Source organism: Theropithecus gelada, chromosome 3, assembly GCF_003255815.1.
Source record: "Theropithecus gelada isolate Dixy chromosome 3, Tgel_1.0, whole genome shotgun sequence".
Classification (NCBI taxonomy): Eukaryota; Metazoa; Chordata; class Mammalia; order Primates; family Cercopithecidae; genus Theropithecus; species Theropithecus gelada.
Genome location: NC_037670.1, coordinates 158,384,101 through 158,409,135, shown reverse-complemented (window position 1 = coordinate 158,409,135; position 25,035 = coordinate 158,384,101). Strand labels below are relative to the sequence as shown.

The window sequence follows — 25,035 nt, the reverse complement described above, 5'->3', positions numbered from 1 at the left end:
TCAAAAAAAAAAAAAAAAAAAAAAAAAAAAAAAAAAAAAAAACCCGCCATGATCAAGTGGGTTTCATACCAAGGATGCATAAAGGGATGCTGGATTTTGTCAAATGCTTTTTCTGCATTTATTGAGACGATCATGTGATTTTGGTTTTTAATTCTGTTTATGTGGTGTATCACATTTATTGACTTGTATATGTTAAATAACAAGCAGCGAAATTGAAATGGTAATTAAAAAATTACTACCAAAAAAAAGTCAAGGACCAGATGGATTCACAAAATTCTGCCAGACATTCAAAGAATTGGTACTAATCCTATTGACACTATTCCACAAGATGGAGAGAGAGAGAACTCTCCCTAAATCGTTCTATGAAGCTAGTATCTATCATCCTTATACCAAAACCAGGAAAGGACATAACCAAAAAAGAAAAACTACAGACCAATATCCCAGATGAACATGGATGCTAAATTCCTTGTAAGTTTTAATCATTGTTTAGTTTTAAGTACTCAACTCCAAACTCTCTTCTGATGGACAAATTTTTTTTTCAATAAATCTAAACATACTAGGTATTCTAATCAAAATCCTCCTCCTCCAAGAAGCTCTCCTGAGAGCTCAGCTATTCCTCTCCTGGCTAGCCACTTCCCAAGCCTGTGGCAGAGCTGTTATCTTGGCATATCCTGTCATGATTATTCTGGAGATAACTTTCTCTTTCTGTAACTACTCTAGAATCCCCATTTCTTGTAGCAGCGCATGTTTTCCTATTTTTATGTAAACTCCTTCAGTTTGGTAGATTCTATGGAAGACTGCATGGAAGAGAAGTTTTCTGAGAACTTGTATGTCTGAAAATGTCTGTATTCTTCCCTTACATGGAACTGGTAGTGTGGTTAGATACACAATTCTAGGTTGAAAACCAATTTTCTTAGAATCTTATAGTTTTTTCCTTTTTGTCATCTAGCTTCTTCTGCCACTTTTGAGAAATCATTGCTTTTCTGCTTCTTTTCTAGATGTCCTTTCTAGAAAAACTTTCATTTTTTTTTTCTTATGACAGTTGTAGGGTTTTCTTTTCAACTTGAGGGTTCTGCAATTTTGTGATGACTGCCTTAGTGAGGAGGTAGGTCTGTTTTCATCCGCTGGGTCCTTTCGTTTTGAAAATTCCTGTTTTCCATTTTGGGAAGTTTTCTTAATTTTGTCTATTTTCTCTCTTTTCTTTCTCTGTGGACCTATAATTCAGTTATGGACTATCCTGCTGTTCCATAGGGTCCTTTTTCTGTTTTGCCTTTTTCTTCCACCTTCCTGGATATTTCAATTGTATCTTCTGGTCTTTCTTCTGAGATTTTTATTTCACTTTATTTTTCAATTGTAAGAGTTCTTGTTTTCTGAACGTTCCTTTCATATAGTATACTATGCTTGTTTCATGAATACAATATCTTCTCTTATTTCTTCTAGGGATATTAACTTTCATTTTTTAAAGATTTTCTTAATTTCTGGATAATCCCTGTTTCCTCTAAGTTGCTTTTTCTGTTTGTTTTGGTCTCTGTTTCCTATAATAAGGTCTCCTCAAACATCTACTCTTCTTGGCTGTCTGCTCATATTTACGTGGGGCTGACTGAAGTTTGGTGTCTGGAGGTAAGGCTGATGCACTGTAGTCATCTTTGCAGGTGATCTGGCTGGTCTCTTTTAATGGAGAACCACTGATGTTAGCGTCTATCTCCCGCCTCCACCTGCCCCATCCTGGTGCTTATCAGATTTTTCAGAAAAAAAGACTTTCTCATCTTTTGTCTGAAGTTATATTCCTGGATGCCAGCCAGTAGGAAAAAGAACAGAAGTGTCACAGTCATTAATGTAAACTTTGCCTAATTTCAGAATAACAGCCCTCACACTCAGCTATGACTTATGTCCCTCATTCCAAGGAATCTCTATTTTACCATTTTCAGAAACTAAACCTCCAGTGCTCAGCTGCAATTCGGATAGGAGCAGTGGCACAGGTATATGAAGTAAGAGAGAAAAATCTGAGGGTAAATATCTCCTAAACAGACTTTTAACAAGTCCTCCTGTTTTTAGCCTTATCTTCATTTCCTCTTTCAATGTCAGTAGCTATGCCAATTCTCTACTTTTTGGGTTAAAAAAGAACTTCTGGAATATAACAAATATATTATTCAGTAAGTGATATTTGTGTCAGAGTAGGTACTATAGGAAAGACTGTTTAAGAAAAAGTAAGAGAAGTCAAAGTAGAAGGTCAAAGAGAACAGTTTCAGTAAAGAAAATCCACAGTTAGCAAGGGATAAAATAGGCATATAATTAAATATATTGCTTTAAATGTGTACATTAATGACCAAAATACTGTGGAAATACTAATCATACCATTTAATCCTAAGAGAAATTCTTAACAGAAATAAATGGATGACTAAGAGGAACATCCCAGTGTTATAAGACATTAATAATTGTTACTATCAGTGTTTGAAATGTAAGGGAGAGAAAAAAAAAGGAAAAGGAATGATAGTACTCGCAAAAATAAGAAAAATGGTTGATTCATTTGAATAAGTAGCCAATTTGGCAAATAAAAGCAGGGTAGAAGATTTCAGGCCCTCACTGAAGCCATTTTGTTAATTTAATTCAATTTGATAAAACATTTATTAAGTGCCTGCTATGTTCAAGGAGTTATGCCCTGAACTAATTTTATTACTGATACTGACCCTGTCAACATCTAAATCAACAGGAAGTATCACGAGGCACCATGCAGCACACTCAGATTGGCTGTGATTTCTACCTGGTGCTCTGGTTTACAATCTAAGTCACAATATGAAGCACTGCTGACGAAAAGGAATCGTAGTGCTAACTGATCTGGCAGTGGTGACTGGGTTAAGTAATACACATGACTAATTCAGTGTGGAAAGTAGAAAATTAAGTGGACTGCAGCATGGCTAATTAACCCATCATGAATTTGAGCTAAATAGCTATTTTCACTATTCTTGTTTCCTAGCTCCTCTGAGTATATTACTGGGATGCATTTCTCAACTGTTTAGATGTTTCAAATGGTTCTGCTGAAGCGAATAGAAGATCCTGACAATGAAGCCTTTTGTTGTTTCATGATGCATGTGAAACCTTAAGAAATAATCCTTATAAAGGGTGGGTATACAAAAGAAATGATGGAGGAATCCATTATTCAAAGAGTGAACACAGGAAATGCCACATTAACATTTAAAAATCTTGACTTTCCAAAGACCAGAGTGGCTTGAACTCCTTAGATTCTATAAGGAAAATCCTAATTTCGACTAAGTTATACTTTGCATCAGGATTTTACTGAAGACCAAAGACTACAGTTATTCAAAAGTAAGTCCTCGAAAGTTATGGCAGATATTTTAATTAATGCATACTTACTCTAAAACTTCCAGCATATAGGGCATTAAGGAAGTATCAGTATTCTGTACACCTTCCTAGAACTATTCAGGGTCACTCAGACATTTAACAGTCTATAATTATTCTGCCTTTCCAAAATAAAACTATTTCTCAGAGGTCTAACTGAAAAAAAAAAAAATCACTGTGAACAATCCATTCAATGAGACATGTTACAAATTAATCTCTAATGAAGATAGGAAGAAAAGCTTTGACTTTAGGGAACACTTGCATTGAAAACTTAATTTAGTTAATTTTAAGCCACGAATATAAAGATCATTTTGAGTATGCCATTGAGGAACACTGAAAAGATGCATCATTTCAATTGCACATTTTAGCCTCTCTATATAGTCCTCACATTGACAAAAAAGAAAAAAAAAAGAAAAAAAAAATCAACTGTATTATCACTTGGAAAATACACTTTTTATAAGGAAATGCATAGAAAACATGATCTCTGTACAGGCCAAAGTGATTAATTATAAATATCTTTTTCAGTATTGTTTCTTCATAATTCACCAGTGCGGTGGAATAAGTATGATCACAATTCTTTACAGCTTTTCCCATTAAGAAGTAGAGTCTTTTCCTCACCTCTTAAATCTCGATTGGCTTTATAGCTTACACTGACTGATAGGATATGGCTGAAGTTCTGTTATGTGACTTTCAGAATCTGGGCCTTAGCTATTCCAGCTTCAGTCTTTGCCTTCTTGGAGCTGCCCTGAGACCTGTGTGCATTGAAGCAGCCCAGACTAAAGGACCACATGGAGAGAGGCCCCCAGTTTTCCCACATGATGCAGCCCTGACTTAGCTGCCAGCTGAGCACAGCTACTTGAGGAGCTCTGGCTAGAAAAGTTGCTCAGTCAACTCACTGAATTGCGAGAAGTATCTGGGCTGGTTTGTTCTAAATACCAGGTACAGATAACGGAAAGGCCAAGTTTCTGTACACTCCAGCATTGGCCATGATACGCTTCACTTTGCAATGATTAAAACAGACAAAAAGCTTCCATGGAGGAAGAAACTGTTGTTAGTCTGCTTGTCTGTCAGAAAATCCCATCCTATTTGAGCCACCTCTATCTTTTACCACTTACTTTAAGTTATATGGAAAGAATCTGGAGACTGCTAAAGTCCTAATTATGTCATATTATCAGCTACAATTCACAGTGTTCATCTAAAAACAAAACAAAGAAGAAAAAAAAAAGAACACAAAAAGCAATGGTACTACTGTCCCTGTGGTCCCATAACAACTTCATTTGGAGACAATAGTACCTAAAGCAATTGATGGCCCCCAGCCACAGCTGCAGACCCAGGCCTCCCTGTGGTCTTGGGGGCCAGAAGCAGGCAGGAGCCCTGCCCTCCCAGGGGCAGCTGCTGCCACCCAAACTGGAGCTGCAGACCTGGGCATCTCTGGACTCAGGGACCTGGGAAGCCCCTCAACTGCCTCTGAAGGCTCAGAAGTGCCTACTGTCACTGCCTGGCTTCTCCCTGCTCCCAGTGCCCACTCTGATCTCAGAGCAAAGTTGAGGCTAAGCCTGGGCACTGTTGCAACCTGGTCATGTATGTACGCACTCAGGGCAGTGCTGATATGCCAGCCCTTCTTGCCTTTGGGTGCTGGCTTGTCAGGAAGGGGGCTGATGGGGTGCCGAGGGCAGCTTGGTGCAGGCCTGTAGGTGCCCCTTGGCATGAACAGCCTGGGTACCATGAACAGCAGCAGGAGGCAGACAGGCCTCCTGACATGGCCAGGTTCCCAGTGAAGCCCCACCTTTAAGCAAGGGAAGGTCTGAAGCCTGGGGGCCAGGCTGCCAGTCCCATGGACAAGAATGGGACCTTATGTTGCTTTTTCCAGGCCCACCCATGGACCAATCAACACACACTTCCTCCCCTCTGAAGCCCAGAAAAGCCCCAGACTCAGCCAGACTTAAGCAATCAACAGGATGACCTGCCTGCAGAGAGGAGCTACCCACTCCAGGGTCTCCTCTCTGCCGAGAGCTGAACACTTGACAGGACAACCAGCTGCAGAGAGGAGCTACCCACCCCAGGGTCTCCTCTATGCTGAGAGCTGAACACTCATTGGGATGCCTTTGCTACACAAAGGAGTTACCCACTGCCTGTCTCCACTGAGCTGTTTTGTTGCTCAATAAAGCTCCTCTTCACTCTGCTCACCCAATACTTGAACATGTAACTCATTCTTCCTGAATGCAGGACAAGAAATCAGGACCCGCTGAATGGCAAGGTTAAAAGAGGCATAAGCTGGGCGCAGTGGCTCACGCCTGTAATCCCAGCACTTTGGCAGGCCGAGACAGGCAGATCACGAGGTCAGGAGATCAAGACCATCCTGGCTAACACAGTGAAACCCCGTCTTTACTAAAAACACAAAAAATTAGCCGGGTGCGGTGGTGGGCACCTGTAGTCCCAGCTACACGAGAGGCTGAGGCAGCAGAATGGTGTGAACCCAGGAGGCGGAGCTTGCAGTGAGCCAAGATTGTGCCACTGCACTCCAGCCTGGGCGACAGAGCGAGACTCCATCTCAAAAAAAAAAAAGAGGCATAACATAAATAGGGCTGAGACACTCCCCTTGCTCACCAAGTTGCAAGCAACAAGAAGGAGAGAAGAGCTGCAGCCCCTTGGGGAGCCCAGATTAGGAGCTCCCCAAGCCAGGGTTCTGACACCCTCTTTGGGGCTCTGCAGTTCCTGGCATCTCCAAGCTTCCGTGTGCCACCGTGCTCCCTGGTGCTAGCTGTGGAAGCTGCCTGTGGTATGCCTGGTCCAGCTGCAGCCTCGCAGGCAGTTGGCGCCCATGCTGGGACCTGGAGTTGCCCATCCCACTGTAGTCAGTGTATCTGGCTGTGAGCAGTGGCTGCAGCTCACGCTCACTTGCTCACACCCCGCTTGCTGCTCTGCTTGCCCTTGGCAGGCATGGGATCCAGGCCGGTAGCGCAAGCCAAGCTGAGCACAGCCTGCCAGGTCAAGTGAGCCCAGTGGTCCTGAGCAAAACTCAAAGGCACCAGTGGCCACAGAGGCTTCCGCCTGGTGAAGGGACACCCCAAGGATCCCGTAACACAATGATCTCCAAACCTCTTTGATTATATATTCCAACAGCGAAAAATATTTCTGTCCAGATTAATAGTAAACGTATATTTAGTTATTTATATATACTGGTACTAATACATTATATAAGTTTAAAAATATAACCAGAAAAGAAATCAATAAGAAGTAAGCTAAAGATGAAACAAGATATTCTTAAATGTCTTCCTAATGATTACAGCTTCAACATGTAATAGCTAGTATTTCAAGGCACACATACACTTAGAGCAAGGTTCATGTTAATAATTGTAGATGTAAATCCGTATTCCAAATAATATCCTTGACAAGTTCTTTTGCCAGTTTCCAGTCATCTGATTAGATTATTACTGCTTAGATAATTATAATGTGACTGATGAAGATCCCCGCCAGGAACAATGACAATGCCAGCTCTGCCATTTTCTCATCGTTCAGTTTTGCTTATAGTGTCAATCCAAAGTTTCCCTTTGAAGTCACTTATCTATTTGGGGAAGGTGAGTTTAGTAAAAACTAGAAAACGTAATCCATAAATTTACTTCACCTGGAACATATTACAAAATGATGAAAATTTTAAAAAATGGCCGAAGATGCCAAAGTGAGCCTCTCTCTACTGAGGAATCCTTGGGGTTCCTGCAGGACTCCTTCCGTATACTACTTCACATATGGCTCAAATGAGGGCTATCATGTCATCTCTTATGTTAAATATTAGTAAAACTTGCATCGTTTCTGTTTTACTTTTAAAATGTATACATAAATAGTCTCATGTTTCCTTACCATGCTTCAATGTATTGTTTTACACAATTCTTGGGGGGCATATAGCCAACATTGTAAACAGCTGATCTAGAGAACAAGCCAGTAAGCTTAAATTTCCATTGTCAATGTTAAATTCTCTAGGAGTGAAAGGAGGATACTCTCTAGGGCTTTTAAATTTTTTTCTTTTCTTTTCCTTTTTGAGACAGGGTCTTTCTCTGTTGCCGGACTGGAGGGCAGTGGTGCAATCACACCTCACTGCAGCCTTGACATCCCAGGCTCAAGTGGTCCTCCCACCTTAGCCTCCCTAGCAGCTGGGACCACATATGTACATGACCATGCCTAGCTAACTAAAAAAAAAATGTTTTTTTGGTAGAAATGGGGCCACACCTGGCTAATTATTATTATTATTTTTTTGTAGAGATGAGGTCTCCCTGTGTTGCCTACTCTGGTCTCAAACTCCTGGGCTCAAGAGATCTTCCCACCTCAGTCTCCCAAAGTGCTGAGATTACAGGCATGAGCCACTGTGCCTGGCCACCGCCTGGCCAAATTTTTTATTTTCTATTTCAAGAGGTGGTAAGAAGTAATGATTGATTTGAAGGCGGCAAACTCTTGACCTCAAGTGATCCACCCACCTTGGCTTCCCAAAGTGCTGGTATTACAGGCGTGAGCCACCATGCCTGACCTATATATTATTATCATATCTGAGAAACATACTGAACTTTCCTTCAGAAGACGTCACATATATAAACAATCAGAGAGTTGAGAAGAAGTAGAAAAACATGTGAAGTACATCTAATCTCAAATGACTCATTTCCACAATTTCACTTCTGGGTATATACCCAAACGATCTGAAAACTAGGACTCAAACAGATATTTGTCCTCCCATGTTACAGCAGCATTACTCACAATAGGCAAAAGGTGGAAGCACCCTAAGCATCCATTGATGGATGAATGGAGAAATAAAGTGTGGTACAGTCATTCAATAGAGTATCTGCAGCTTTCAAAAAAGAAGGGAATGCTAACACGTGTTTCAACATGGATGGACCTTAAAGACATCATGCTAAACAAAACAAGTCAGTCACAAAAGGACAAACATTATATGATTCCACTTATATGGGCCACCTAGGGTAGTCATATTCATAGAGATGGGAAGTAGAATGCAGGTTGCTAAGGGCTGGAGGGAAGGAGAAATGAGGGATTATTGTTTCACGAATATGGAGTTTTAGTTTGGGAAGATGAGAACAGTTCTGCAGATGGATGATGGTGATGGTTACTCAATAATGTGAATGTACTGAATGCCACCAAACTGGACATTTAAAAATGGCTGAAATGATAATAAAAAAGAACACAAATTTCCATTCCTAGCTAACACTCCTAAGATCCTAGCAGAACTGAGACTCCCAGAACTCCTGTAAGTGTGTTATTAGGCAGCAGAGAGGCGTAAGCAGCTAACCAGATTATTGTCACCCCTGTGGAAGAGGCCCAGCTGAAGCTTGGATAGATCTTAACTAGAGCTATTCCAAAGCCCACTTCAACACAGACAGAATCATTCCGTTGATGTTAAAAGGCCTGAGTCCCAGAGCTACTATGGGCTCTGAAATTAGCTGGTCTGCCATTTTTGTAATAGTTTTTACTGAAGTCACAATTCAGCAGTTTCTTTCTTTCTTTCTTTTTTATTTTTCTGAGACAGAGTCTTGCTGTTGTCGGCTTGCGCTGGAGTGCAAAGTTACGATCTTGGCTCACTGCAACCTCTGCCTCCTGGGTTCCAGCAATTCTCCTGCCTCAGCCTCCTGAGTAGCTGAGATTACAGGTGCCTGCCACCACGCTTGGCTAATTTTTGTATTTTTAGTAGAGATGGGGCTTCACCATGTTGGCCAGGCTAGTAACTCCTGGCCTCAGGTGATCCACCCTCCTCGGCCTCCCAAAGTGGTAGGATTCAGGCGTGAGCCACTGCGCCCGGCCAATTCAGCAGCTTCTTCATTGCCTATTTCTTGATATGCTGACATACAAGTTCACAGAGGAAGTAATTTAATGAGAGCTCGAGGTTTAACCTTAAGTTTCACTCATTGTGGCCCTGAATAAATACGACCTTACCCTATGCCTATGTTCCAAGGCCACGTGGATTTTGGAAGGCTGTTAAGAGCTCAAAATCTAATTTCAACTGCAATACAGCAAAGATCTTTTGAGATGAAATTAAACTATCAAGCAGAATGGGCAGAATAACCCAGTTATCAATAGGAAGGACAGGAGCAGGGGGAAATAAACAGAGGGCGGACTTGGGCATTTCACAATGAGTACCACTTTTGGCAAATATTGGTAGCTAAATGAGAAAGACAGAAATAAAATATTCTCGGGAAGAATAAGAATGAGGAAAAGAGTTTAAGAAAGAGGAAGCAGAAGAAACTACTATTTATCATGTGATCACTGTTTGTAGGCATTGTACCAGGTGTTGTGTATACATTAGTTGAGCTGATCCTCCAAACAACCTATGAGGGATTTATAATACAAATGACACCATCAGCAATGTCAAGTACCTTGTCCAAGGACAAGCCCATCCTCCTCTATTGAGTTACGCTGAGGACTAGAATTAAGGCAGGAGTGTAACAGATGTTGAGGTGGCCTCGGTATTCCATGGGTAGGGCTGGGTCAAGGGAGAGAAAGTCCAGGCACAGCATTCAAGAAAAGCACCCCTTCCCATTTGTTTTGAGGGAATGGGAGCTGGTGGGAGGAGTTTCCGGCCGCTGGTGGTGCTTGTGGCAGCCATCTGTCTGTCAGTGACCCATGCTCTGCTTCCTGGAGAGAGGCAGATACAGCAGCATATGCAAAACTCTTTTGTGGGGGTGTTTCTCTAGCACACTTCCAAGATTTCTGTGAAAAGCTAAAAGGCTGTTGGCTTGAACAAATGCGTTAATTGGACTTGTGGTACCATTAAACAAGTAATACGATGGTGGATTTTCAGTCACAGTCCCTCTTTTAGAAGCAGACGTGACCGGCATCTCCTGTCTCTGGGTAAAGTTTGAGCAAACATTTTTCATCGTAAAGCCAATCCTAAAGGGCAGCCCTTATTATTAATGTATGAAGACGGACTACAATGCTATTTCTGTTTGATGCTTACAACAATAATCCATAAATCTTAAAATGAATATTTTGGTGAGATTTTCTAACACAATCTTTTTCAGCATTCTGATATCACTATTGAAAGACTGTGCCCATAAAAGGTCAAAATCTTATCATCAAACTTCTTGAATGAAGTTCTATACGTCCCTGAAAATTGGGAGAGACTCTCTTGGACAAAGAAGCAGGCCCTGAGGCCTAAGGAGAGAGTTCCCAGTGACAGAAGATGTGTAGCTGTCTTATTGGGGTCCAAAGCTTGGGTAAAGTATACAGATCTTTTCAAATCCTTTCAGAACCACAGTGAGTAGAATTTTTTCAGGCTTAAAAGAGTTAAAAATTTCAATAATGAGCTATACATAGAAAGATGTTGTTTGAAGTGGCATGTATCCCTCGGGTGTCAGGCTAATGACTTTATCATTTTCCTTTCAGGAAGTTTCTCATATAAAGACAGTCTATATTTACTGAAAGGTCTACTTATATCGTTTATCACCACCTTTTGGAGGTTCTATAATATAATAATTCTGATAATACTCTCCTCGCCTTGTCTTCTAACTACATCAGGCTTCATAATACCTCATCTTTGCCGTACACTGTGTGTTTTAGCAGAATGGGGGAATCCAAAGAGATAGAGAATACACATGTATTAGAAAATAAAAAGAATAAAAAAGAAGGGAAGACCCCAGTCGCAATTAAAATGCAACAGGCCTTACTGCACATCCCAATGCTAGTTAATACAGACATTTCCAATAAATTTAATCTTTTAAGTGGTGATTGTTAAAAAAAAAAAAAAAAAAGAAATCAGGTTTGCGTTTCTTAAAAGACAAGAGACACGAAAATGACTTGTCATATCTGGCTGGTTTGGAAATATAAAATCCAATTCTGAAGAAGTAGAGATAAGAAAAGTGTGGTGGAAGTGCCATCAGCTTAGCAAACACTAAATAATGAACAATGCAGAGACTGTCCGGTATGATAAAATACTCTATTAGAGGGACTGTTTTTAAATTAGTGATAATTGTGGCACATCCACAGTGAAAGGTTATTGAATTTTTATCTGTAGCAAGAAGCTTTTGACAGACTTGCTGAAAAGTCACCTACAAATAGTACCTTCTTTAGATGAATTTGACCAAAGCGGTTTTCCAGCATGTAACATCTTTCTGACATTTACAGGATTTTTGCTTCCCTGAAGAATCTGATCAGATATTCTTGGCTTCTATAAAGACACTTACTTAGGTTTTTCATCAGTCTTACAGAAAAGTCCTCATTACTCTTCCTTTCATAAAAATTGGATTAAGATGTTGGTTAAGAACTCTAGTCAAATCCACCTAGGATTCAACAACCAGAGCTCAAAGATGTTAGTACACAGAATCAACTGCTATTAATAAGGAACACTGTGCCTTAGAGACCTATACATGATCTACCTCTGTACCCATATGAAGAAGGAAATCTTTTATTGTATAATTTACAATATTTAATATAAATCACAGTATTGAATTTAAGATAATAAGACAACCTCTCCCTGAATGCATGACTACCAAATTTGGTTCCAAAATAGGTCCTTTGGGGGCAGGAGGTACAGCTTTTACATCTCAGCTTCTGAAAGAGACTAAAATAATGTCAAGCTCACTTTTCCCCACTCCTTCTTTTAAAGTGTATTATTCAATACCCATTTATGCTAAACGTTTTATTCAATACCATTTATACTAGGCACACAGCATTGCACTCGCCTTGCTGCTGTAGCTTTGGGAGATGGCTGAACAACAGCATTGCCTCCGTGGGGAAACAAAGGCACACTGGTTTGGTGTGCTTGTAGCTCTGTCACTCATAACTCATCATAGGTGATTATATTGTTTTTCCAGACACTCTGGTCTGCACTCTGAGAACAGACAGATGTGGTCTAGATTTTTGTCACTGACTGATTTTGACCTTGGGCAACTGCCAAACTTTTGCATTTCATGATCATGCGTTGTAAAACTGAGAATATAAAGGCTGGTTTGTCAACTACAGCTTGACGGAGGGATAAGAGATTAAGAATGAGTGGTTATAAAGGTCCCTGAAAGTCTGAAACGTAATCTGAAAGTTGAATCCATTATCATTACCGTAGTATCCTTTGGGGCCGTTGCACGCATACGATTCGCACATCCTGCCCCTTTGCTACATTTTCCTGGGCTGTCTGGAAAAAGTCTTTATGCACTATTGATTAATAAGGCAGCTGTTTGAAAAAAAAGCACGTCCAGTTCACATTTAGAACATTTTTCTAAATTCAATCCCACGAAGTAATGGAGAATTCTTCCATGTCACTTCAGCCAGCCCTCCATCTTCTTTCTGATTTCCCTGTCAGGATTTGTCTCCCCTCACCCACTGCATTTTGTAGGAGACCTAAACTTAGTTTCAAGGGTGAAGAATGGAAAGACACACTCTCTGGTGAGGAGTTAATTAAGTCATGATTTCACACTGGTTCCTGGGCTTATCTCAGGTTTTAAAGCACCCAAGTGTCTAAGGGTTTTTCTAGATAAGAGGCCAGATTGAATAGCACAATCAGTGCCTTCAGGTACAATCTTCCACTGCTTCTCATTGGAACACAGGGTTCTGCTTGGCAACCAAATCAGTCCCCTCAGATGTCTTGTTCAAGTCACTGTGCTGCAGCAGCCGCTCCTCCTCTCTGCTGTGCGGGGTGTCGGCTCAGGCTCTGGTGACTCTGCATTTCCACCATCTTCTCTGTCTGGCTCTGCAATTTCAGCATGCCATTTTAGAGCCTTCTCTTGCTTTCTAACTCCTTCTGTCTCTCCTCTTTCCCAGAGATTTTTGTCATTTATGTTTCTTCTGGTTGTTTCCATTTTATAGTTTTGCTTGAAGATACAATCATTCAGCTGGCAGCTCCCAGCCACCAAACTTAAGCATCCATGATATTATCATATTTTAATAAAATATTTCCCTTATGGATACAAATGTTGGCATTTCCAAAGAAACAGCCACATAATTTTTTATGGGCAAGTACTTAGAACTCCATAATTACATTGAAACGCCCACAGCACGAGCCTTCTGTAGCTCCACAGTTGATAATCACCTCCTTACGGAGGGAGGTGGGGTACTGCTTTCTAATCCGCACAGGACAGTGAACTCTACGAACGACCAGCTGATTGACAGAAGGGAATTGTGGTTGGATTTGGCATGTTTTTCAATATAGCTGAGCCTTGTTTTCACAGTTTTGAAGAACAAAAGGTGCCTTTTTCAAATTCAACCCTGGCTTCTCAGATGAGCACTTGTAGGCCCTCAGATGCAGGCCCATTCTCAGACACACTTCCATGACCTCAGAAACACTTTGGGAGCTCTGGTGAGTGACAGCCATGATTTACTAGAAATGATTTAGGAGCATACATAGTAACAGTTTTGAAAGCAACCATACAACTTGAGAGAAAAAAGAAGCCTGAAGGGGCAGGAGGAAGGGGAAGACCCAGAACAGCGAATGAGAGCTCCAGGGATAAGATTTACGGTAGGAAGCCCAGAAACCCCATAGTGAGCCCCACTGTGTATCAGATACTGCTGAGAACTTCAAGTTCATCAGATCATTTAATAGTTGGAGCAATCCAATGAGTATGCATCATTATTTCGATTTAACAGGTGAGAAGACCGATTTAGGTCAGACAGGCTAGTTTCTCCGGTTATATACTAACTTGCCTGATTTGTCCTTAAGTGTGTCAGACTTCAAAGTCAAATATGTGCTCTGTGTCTCCTAGACTAAGGGAGAAGAATGACAAAGATTCTATGAATTAAAAGGAGAATTTCATGAATTGTGAGGAGAGTCAAAAGTCACCATGATTGGGGAGCAGAGGGAAGACATTCAAGACACTCAATCACAGGAGAGGGAAAACAAGACAGTAGAGATGTTTCACAAAGGGGGTAACCCTTGTGTATCAGCAATTTAAAATGTGTTCAAAACCAAGAAACACGGGGAACCCCACTGGGGTCAGTCTGAAGCTTGCATGAGAAACAGAAGGAGACAGAGAGGTCTAGATGGTATTCCTTAGAAAATAAAAGAATAAGCAGCATCTCCATTCCTAGTAACAATGTGGGTTTCAGAAGAGGGCTAAGAAGAATCAGGTGAACACGCTAAGCACAGGGGCTTTCCACACACTACTTTCTTCATTATGATAAGTTTCAATGAGTTTGTAAATATAAACAGAGTACAATTAAGACTGAAAATGAACAAAACTAGATCATCATACAATTATCAGTTAGTGCTTTTCTTCCTACAAAAGATTAGTTGAGACATTGAGCACAACATGGAAATATATTTGGACATTATTTTTAAAAGGGAGAAAGGCTCATACAGAAGTACAAGTAATGTTAATTAGATAAGGTCAAAATATATTTAGAGTCAGGCAGGGGGTGGGAAGCTCATGAACAAAATACAATACCAGTGGTAAATTAATTTTCTTAGTCAACAGCATCATCATGAAATCAACCAATGGCAATGAATTTGGAAGGTATCATCAATAAAAGAAGAACAACAGAAATGAAGCCACGATATGAGAGTCAGCTTAGGAAAATGACAATTACTAAGACTGAAAAACGATGAAGGGCATGGAAAGTCTAACCACAGAAAGGTGATTAGAGAAACTAAACATGTACGGTGGGCTGAGGAGGAGCTGTCTGATAACAGTCAACAAATATTTGAAACTTGTAAATACTGAGGCGGGAGAGGAATTACCATGCATAGAGTTCTAATTAAAAAGAATCAGATGAAATTATGACAAGGAAAACTCTGGCTTAATGGTTTGACAAACGCAAACCTGAAACATGACAGATTCCCATGAGATCTTGCGTAGGGAAATTCTTATTCTCATTTGTGCCAAGGCAGAAAAACAAACAGCTGGGGGATTTGCATTTTATTTTTCATTTACTATTAAGGCACAAAGAGTCCATGATAGTGAGCTCTAGCATGAGAAAATTCACATTCCATCTCATAGAAAATATTAAATCACCATAGGGAATGCATAAAAACATGCTGGAATATTGTACAACTGTGCACTTGGGGGATGGGATGGGGGTGGACTGACACCTAGGCCTTTTCCATTTATTTTCAATGATATAATTTCAATGACATATCTACATTCATTCCATTGGTTTGGCAATTGCAGCCTTTTGTGTTGAGAGACACAGATTCCTTATGCCCTTCTCATGTAGCTGGCTTGAAAAGTATAAGAGGAACATTTTTGTTTTTAATCAGATTTTGGTGACAGTTTAGCTAACAACTGCTAAGCAAGGCTGTGGTCCTGACTCTGGCATGGACACAAAGTACAGTATCTCCATGCCTACTGTTCTTGTCTGTAAAATGGGAAATCACGTTAATCTCAAGCCTCAGAGGATAGAAGAACTGGCAAAATAATTACAAAGCATTTCCCAAATATAGAGAGTGACAGAAATTGGAGAATCAATTTTTAGGGGCTCTAAATTGGTGGTTCTCAACCTTGGCTGTTTGTTAAAATTGCCTGGGGATATGTTAAAAAGCACAGGCATTTCTAACGAGATGAGGCTGAAAACCACTCCTTTACAACATGGTTTTCTGCCTCTGATTTGATTGTTCTGGGGTGTAGCCTGTTGTTGCCCATGTCATACCTAGGAACAATTACATCAGAATCTCTGCATCAGTATTTTTAAAGCTCTCTAACTGATTGTAACTGATGTGCAGCTCGGTATGAGGTATCCTACTCTAAAAGGACTTCTCAGGAAGCGAGTTCCACTTGTGAATGGGTTTTGAGTCAACATTGCACATTACAGTTTAATTACAATGGATTAAAATAAGACTTTATTTTTAGTGCAGAAATTTAGTTAAACTCTTTCAATGTCAGCATGGTTTTGTTGGAAATTAATATGGTTGTATATATTTACTAAGGGATATTTAGCACATGTAGCAACTAAAAAGTAGCTACAGGCCTTAGTCAAGTGGCTCAGGGTATTAAAAAACAGTTCCTCCCACAGAGTCTTTCAGACCCACAAGATTATAATTCATACCAACTGCATAATTGTTTAAGGTAGACAACCATTTTTCTTAGCAAGTATTCAACTCATCCAAACATTGGGCTTATAATAAGATGCTTCTATCATGTGAAAAAAATAGCTGCTAGAAAGATAAGCAATTTGTATAGGAAAGTGGAGAATCAATCCAAAATTCGGAAGGAAGTGTGAAGAGAGGACTACACAAATTAGAGGCACAAAACCAATCCCAGACATCATCAGTAATAAGTTACATTGATGATATGCACCCTTGATGTGATTTCATGAGAATGGTACCTCGTCTCTGCAGTTTTCCTTTTGAAAACCCACAAGCCCAGTCTAATCAGGAAAAGACACCAGATATAGCCAAATTGAAGAAGATTCTACAAATACCCAACCAGAATTCCTATAAACTCTCGAGGTCATAAAAAACAAGGAAAGTCTAGGAAACTGTCACAGTGTAAATGAGCCTAAGGAGACATCATGATGTGATATATGTGGTAACTGTGATATGGGAAACTACGGTGTATATGTGATACATCCTGGATGAGATCCTAGAATAGAAAAAGAAGATCAGGGAAAAACTAAGAAAATCTGAACTAACTATAGACTTTCATTAATAATAAAGTATCAATATTGATTCATTAGTTGCAACATATGTATCATACTCATATATTAACAATGGGGGAAACTGGATGAGAGAGATAAGGAGATTATCTGTAATATCTTTGCAACTTAATCTAAAAATATTATACAACAAAATTTTTACCGTAAATCAATCCCAGGAGCCCCACAATGGATATATTGACATTATTCCATAAATTGGGGTGTGTTATAAAACTGTAGCTAGAATCTTTGAGAATTGTGAGAAAAGCACAATGACTGGAAAAGGGTCAGTATAGCAGTAGCCAAGCCTGAAACAGGCGGAAAGGGAAACCATGGTTATTTTATATTGGTTGACTTGAACATTTCTAAAAATCACTAAATGAATCAAATAATCAAATAACCAAACTGCCAAATAAGTCATCTGATAGTATGCAAATTTGCCAATAATATGAAATTAAGTTCCCACAACAGTGGAACATCTGCCCTGAGCCTGATGGCGCTGGGAGAAATAAAATATTCTAAACAAATTATATAAATATAGCATCGGGCAGTGTCACCTGGAAGTTGTTTCATGGACAAAAAGCCCTGTGAGATACACTGGGAGAAAAGAATTCCACTGAAAAGTAAGTTTAAGAAACATTCCACTGCTGTAATTATCTGCTTAATATAGTAAACATTTTAGAGGTTTTCTGGTATTGAACTATATTTAATGTACTTTAATATTGTCCCAATCTATTTGATCACAAAACCTTTTCCCTTTTAGCATTAGTTAACATCAACAGGAGAAATTTTGATAATGCAGAGCCAAAAACATCAACCTTCATCAGGAGAGTACATGTGATCTGAGGCTGGACAATTAAAGTAGTTCACCATGTTTTGATAGAACTAGGTAGGCATTTCAAGTATCTTTCAAAGCCTAAGTATATGGACTGGAATTATTTTTAAACTTTATCAATGACCTCAGTGATGATCTACAGCATTGGCCAACAGAACTTTCTGTGATAATGAAAATGTTCTATACCTACACTGTCCAATATAACAGCCACTGAGCATTTGAGACATGGCTAGTATGACAGAGGAACTACATTTTTAATTTTAATTAATTTAAATTTAAATAGCCACACAAGGCTAGTGGCTACTGTGTAGGACAAAGCAATATCTAGAATATATTACATGGCATGATAACAAGACAGATGGAGTTTCTAACTTAGAAAACACGTGCAAAACAAAAATAGAGAGTGGCAAATTAGAGAAATGTTTTATTGCAACTAAGATGAAATTTAAGAGGGGTTTGTACAATAATTCCACGTATTTAGGTGCAGAAATTCTGTTTAGGCACAAGAAAATGATCAGAAATGATCACAAGTTACTTGTAAGCATTAAAGTGCTTCCATTAAAATAAAATATGTCCACACTGCTGGAGTGGTTTAATAGGAATATGGCATGAAAGGTCCCATTAGTGGCTCTAACTGATGTAGTAGAAAGAAAATTAAACTGGGAATCTGAAGACCTGCTCCATCTCAGTTTGGCACAGACAGGTGATATAACCACTCTGAGACCTTAATTTCCTCATGTGCAAAATGACTGAGTTAGACCAGATGATTTGTAAGATGCCTAACAATAATTTGCCTTTAAGAAAGAAGTATATAAATAATTGTATAACTAATACTGCAATTCACAAACCAATTCTGGCAACCAAAATTATGAGATTTATTTGCCCGAAAAATTAGAAGAATGTTTAACTTTGTGGTTGCTCAGACTGAAAACGACTAGGGCATGGTTTTTCTTACTCTTATTATTCATGTATGTGGGCTTAGCAAGAACTTCGGCAACGGGAACTCAGAGAGCTGGAGTGGGTAAGCCTGGTGTCAAAGATCCTACCCTAAGCCCCACATTCACAAAAGCCAACAGCCAAATCATCGTCCAAGAGACTGAACTTGCGCCTGATCGGGGTTCCTAATCCTACTAGATTTGGGTGTCCTTGACTCACAGACTGGAAGTGTCACAGGCCCCAAAATCTTTAAAATCCAGTGATAGGGAAGTACAAGGCCACGGAAATGTTTTTGGAAGCATTACAATATTTTATAGAGAAAATAGTCGTTAATAGTCATTATTTAATTTCTGAAGACAGTATAAAAGAAGAATGAGGTTTAGACGGAAGCACAGGGGTTTCACTTAAAAAAAAAAAATGACTTCCTAGCTGGTAAGGAGCAGAATATATAATCAAGGAGGTTGTAGAATCTCTAATCCAGAGATTTTTACAGAATTCAAGATAGAGAGAAGGGCCTCCCTAAGGAAGCCATGGAGACAAAATAAGCCCTTGAGCCTCCTTCAAATTCTGTGTAGTCTATTTTTAAAAACAATCTATCTTTAAAACAAAAGGATAAGATGCAAAAGAAAATCACTAATGTTAAACTGAAAAATAGTCTGACAATTTTTATGTAGGTCATATTTTGTTCTGAGAATTTTCTTAATGATAACAATTTCGGAGTCTTTATTTAGGGATCTTACAAACAGCAGGCATTACAAAAAGCCAGCATTATTTGTGCCTTTATTACAAGGTTGAAATTGTGATTGATGCAGGAAAATAAGTAGAAACTTACATCCTGAATGCTCAAGGCTAAATATGCTCCTGCTCACCTTCCTTGCACTGAAAGCACATCTGTTAAAGCAAGTCCTGAATGTAAGGGTCTTCTAGGGGTAGGGATGGGAGGCTGAGACTGGGGTGGGGTGTGGGGGAAAAAGAGAGAGAGAGAGAGAGAACAGGTGTGTATGCATGCCTGGGACCTGACAATATTTGGAGAACCTCTGGATCCAGCCACTCTTAAAGTCCTTTGATTTATCAGTCGTATGAGTCAACGCATTCTTTTTCCTTCAATTAAGTCTGTGACTTTCAACTGAAAGAATCTTAAGTAGAACCAGTGTCGGAAAGACTGAGGGGAGAATACCAGAGAAGATGGAACAGGGAACTGTGGACTGTGTGGTAGGGCAAATACAAGAGTTATACCTTTGGTTGTGGTCAGGAGTTAGATACAACCAGGAGACCCTTTTATGTCTAAAGGAGTTAGAGAAACATTTAGGCAAATACGAAAAGAAATGAAAAAATTACCTTAGAAAAAAAATAATCAGTTTTAACCTGCTGAACAATGTATAGCCAGCCATGCTCCGCCATTAAAATGTGGAATTTTTTCTCTACTTTCTTCTAAATGTAATACCTGACGTGAAATGTTCAGGTGGATGAGAATCCTACTGTACTATCTGAAGAGATATTCTACTATGAAAATAATTTTTGGCCGGGCGCGGTGGCTCATGCCTGTAATCCCAGCACTTTGGGAGGCTGAGGTTGGCGGATCACGAGGTCAGGAGTTCGAGACCAGCCTGGCTAACATAGTGAAACCCCGCCTCTATTAAAAATACAAAAAATTAGCTGGGTGTGGTGGCGCGCACCTGTAATCCCAGCTACTCGGGAAGCTGAGGCAGGAGAATCGCTTGAACCCGGGAGGCAGAGCTTGCAGTGAGTGGAGATCGCACCACTGCATGAATCCGTCTCAAAAAGAAGAAAAAAAGAAAGAAAATAATTTTCTGCAAACTTTTTCCACCCTATCACAGTAATAGCTTCTTAAGCTTAATAAAACATGGCCTTTACCATACCAAATAGTTAACAGAATGTGGAACAAGAAATAAACCGAACATCTTCTTATCTTGATTTCTTCCCATCCTGCTGAGCATTTTCCTCGAGTTCTCTAGTCTCCAGACTTGGAAACACTTTTGTTGCAGTAATCATTTGGTTCACTTTTCCAAAAAAAAAAAAAAAAAAAAAAAAAAGCTGTCCCCTTGTTCCCTTTCTAGAGTCACACTGACATAGGGCAGTCAAAGTAAGCCATTATCAGAGAATCCCCTGCTTTGTTCAAATTATAAACATCAATGGGCATCTCTCCTGGGAATTCAAAGAGCACGTAAGTGGGGGTGAGCCAGGCTTGCTGTTAGCAGGATAAACCAGGCTTGCTTGATGCTTTGTTTTAGCAAAGACACCATAAGTAGTGATTACAGTTCACTTGGGTTTTGCACTGATCCTCAAAATGCTGACAGTTACTTAAATCACTCACTGGGTGGAATAATCACCTTGGAAGGAACTGAGAGGGTACAACTTATGTTATAACATGGAACTGAGAACATGAGGCAAAGGATTAACAGGCGTGGTAGATGAGATCTTTGTCAGAATAACAGAGATGATTATAGGCACGAATTAGACATCAACTTTACGGGGTGCTTTCAGTGACATGAACACAACAGCTAAATTGTGCAATTACAAAGTTAAGCATAACTCAGAATGCATCTTTCTCCTTTTGAAAACAGTTGATGCCAGGTTAGCCTGTGTGAATCACTCAGTGGCTTGCTACAGAGGTTATATACTATCTTGCTTTGTGAAGCCCTTTTAGAATGGGCAGAACAGAAATCTAGAATGCTGTGTCATTAGAAACAAGAGATTGTAGCATTAAATATTAGATGCTAATGACATACTAAATGACAGCACTCCTTCCAAACATTACTAAATAAACTACCTAAGCAGCTCTGTATTTCCAAGTCAAAGAAAACCAGGAAAAGAGGCAAGTGGCCCCTTTTTTAGGGCTGTTCATTTTGCAACTAGCAAAGAAAAATTAGTTCTTTCTGACTTTTTCTAGAGGGGAGAAGGGAGCAGAGTGGGTTTGGCAGATAAAATGGATAATTTAAACTGCTGCTTGTAATAGAACTGCCTGATACTATGGGATTATAAACTTAAAGGGGCCTTTAAGGATACATCCGTATGTAGAATCTGGTCAAAAGTAATACTGTGCCCAAACTATCCTTAATTGGTAGACACATTTTCTATTCTTATAGATTTCTGAGAATAAACTTGTATAATTTTGTCATCAGATAAAAAGCAGTCTTTTAGAGTTGGGCATGGTGATGCATGCTTGTAGTCCCAGCTATTTGGGAGGCTGAGATGGGAGGATCACCCAAGGCCAGAAGTTCAAGACTAGACTGGGTAATATAGCAAGACTGTCTCAAAAATAAGTAGTATTTTCAATAAAAGACATAAGAATAAAAGTATAAATATACAGTAATATTTTAAGAAGATTTCTAGTGCAGATTCTATGATCTCCCTCCAAAGCCCACAGATTCAGTGCCTTCTTCCCACCCCGCATTGGCCCTTGGGATAGGCAGAGAATCAGCATGAGGCCATACAAGCAGTGAGCACTTAAGGGGCTCCTTAGACTCTGAGAGGATGAGGGAATAATTCACCCTGTGAATTTAATCCACACCTTTCCATCTCTAGGCTGGAAACGAGGCTAATCAAGTAATAATATCTTCTCAAATGACGGTGATTAAAAAAACTCACTCTGCTGTGCACAGTGCAAATAATGTTTTCTTTCTAATCATTGTCTAATAGCCCTAATATTAAATTCAGAGGTGATTTTGCTTCCTTCTCCTTCCTGTTGTTTTTTTGCTTTTTCTCTCCTGTTTCTATCTCTCCATTCATGCATCTAAATCTGCCTTTTGGGCTGGACATGGTGGGATTACATACTTGTAATCCCAGCACTTTGGGAGGCCAAGGCAGGTGGATCGCTTGAGCCCAGGAGTTTGAGACCAGCCTGGCCAACATGGCGAAACCCCATCTCTACTAAAAACACAAAGCCAGGTGTGGTGGTGCACACTTGTAATCCCAGCTACTCAGGAGGCTGGAGCATGAGAATCACTTGAACCCAGAAGGCACATGTTGCTGTGAGCTGAGATTGTGCCACTGCACTCCAGCCTGGGCGACAGAGTGAGACTGTCTCAATAAATAAATAATAAATCTGCCTTTTCCTTTATGCCTTCTTCATATCATGTTTTCTTTGTCTCTATTTTAATTGTGTTATACATACTCCTGAAGTAATGCTTTAAGTACAATTGTATAGCTATTAAAGTTTATGTGCCCTAAAGTTTTCAAATCATTTTTTTCAAATCATTTTTCTCTAAGTCATTGGTCCTTGACAGAAAAAGAGGTTCCCCCTAATTTCATGTTCTGTTCCTTAATTTCCTTGAAATCTGTAATTGCTATCTCTTAGCCATCTTTTTTTCCAGAATAATTGTTGTCTTCATTGACTCTATTTTCTAGCACCTTAATCACTTCTATGACTCCAATAAAAAAATTAGCTTTAAGCCAAGTAAAACGAGAATGTCAGCCGTGCACACAGCCCTGAGCTCTGAGACAGTTTCTGCCCTTGAGAAGTTGCTGTAAGGAGGAAAAATGGTATTGCTTTCTGTTCTTGAGACATAGTGGCTCAATCCTAGATGAACTGATGTTTCTAAGGCTATGTTAATATCAAGCTATGTTAACATGGGCCTTTCCTGGCTTCCCACATTCCACACAGGGAAACCAAGATTAGTTCCTTTCCCAGAATCACAAAGTACGAGAGGTGCAACACAAGCAGAATTCTAACCAGGATCTTCTGACCACTTGAGATGCGCCCCGACATGGTGACCAGTGTATACTCTCATCTTTCAATGAACGCATTCAGTCTAGTTCCTCAACTGTCCGCACAACAGCTTCCTACTAGATACTTACTCTGGGATGTAGAAAGATTGGAGAAAGCTGACTTTGTTCGACTTGCCAGCCACTCCAGGCTTTCATGCATGTTGGCCAAGGCTTTGAGGTCACTGACGTCTCGAAGGATGTCTTGTGGAGGGATTAATTTATCACCCAGGTTTCCAATAAGAACTTCAGACTCCTTGCCAAAAGCTGCCCTGAAAAGCAAATTGGAAACACACTTCATATATATAGCATGGAAAAGGTAGGACCGGGCAACACTGTTTCAGGCACACCTAGCACAAGGACTGACATGATCACTATTTTACAGCGTGCTCTTTTTCCTAGGTTTCACTTTGTGAGACAACTATCACATGCCAGCTTAACATGATTCTGGTAGGGGAAAAAGTTCTTAGAAGAAGAAGTAAGTGACTCCAATGATTGTGCCTTCAACAGGGACGAGCATGGGCCTGGGGTGATGGTTCCTGGGGATGGCATCTATACTGCTCTCCTGTAGGTGTTTTCCTTGCCTCTTCTCATGCTATAGAGGTAGACAAACAGCTTAGGGTGTTAAATATGTACATGGTTTAAAGTTTATTGTAGTGAAAATAAAACCACCAAGTTAATCTGACACCTAGAAAATACTGAATAATATTCAAAAGCAAAGACCCAGCCTCTTTAAAAGAGTAGGTCACAACTGAGATGGATGACAGACTTCATTTATTCATTTACTAAGTTGTTCTAAAAAGGATCCAACACACATAAAGTATAAGTATTAAGGCATTTAGCATTTGGAAAGAGAAACCAATTAAAAAAAGTCAATGCTGGGATCCTTTTACTGCCTGGAAAAATATAATCGAGTGGGTTGCACGCAGAGCCCGATGTCTTCAAAATGTTTTGCAGGGTCAGGGAGGGGTTGAAAAATCAAGTTATAGGGGTTACAAAGGATGAAGCTGGAAGGGGCCTGAGATCACAGAGCTCAGCCACTGCGAAGATGAAGAACTGGAGGCTCCGACAGTTAACTGTTCTGCCTACATGACACATGAGTGGCAAAGCTGGGACTCAGGCTGCCTAATTTCCACAGCTCTCTTTCCTTTTAAAAATGAAAAGGGCTAAAATTAGAAAAGATGACTGAGGGCTGGGCACAGTGGCTCATGTCTGTAATCCTAGCACTTTGGGAGGCCAAGGCAGGCGGATTACCAGAGCTCAGGAGTTCGAGACCAGCCTGGGCAACAACAGTGAAACCCCGTCTCCACTAAAATGCAAAAAATTAGCCAGGTGTGCTGGCGTGCACCTGTAGTCCCAGCTACTTGGGAGGCTGAGGCAGGAGAATTGCTTGAACCCAGGAGGCAGAGGTTGCAGTGAGCTGAGATCGTGCCACTGCACTTCAGCCTGACCAACAGAGCATGAGACTCTGTCTCCAAAAAAAAAAAAAAAATAATAAATAAATAAATAAATAAATAAATAAATGACTGAGAATGTTAGGGGAAAAAAATCAAGAAAGTTACACACAGGTGGGTAGGCAAAGCTGATGCTGGAGGAGGTTGAAATAGGCACCTGGAGAGTTTTCTGTAAGA

The 25,035-nt window shown here is 40.0% G+C and overlaps 1 protein-coding gene across 3 annotated transcripts in view; it reads right to left on the bottom strand.

The window, feature by feature from the left end:
* Positions 1-25,035, bottom strand: part of EXOC4 (exocyst complex component 4) — an 845,850-nt gene that overhangs the window by 114,753 nt on the left and 706,062 nt on the right. For 2 of the 3 annotated variants that reach the window (XM_025378967.1, XM_025378968.1), the window contains one exon: positions 23,498-23,676. In XM_025378967.1, coding sequence (XP_025234752.1) covers positions 23,498-23,676 — 179 coding nt within the window. Of the gene's footprint in view, positions 1-23,493; positions 23,677-25,035 lie in introns of all 3 variants that reach the window. The other variant, XR_003118525.1, reaches the window with a different exon arrangement.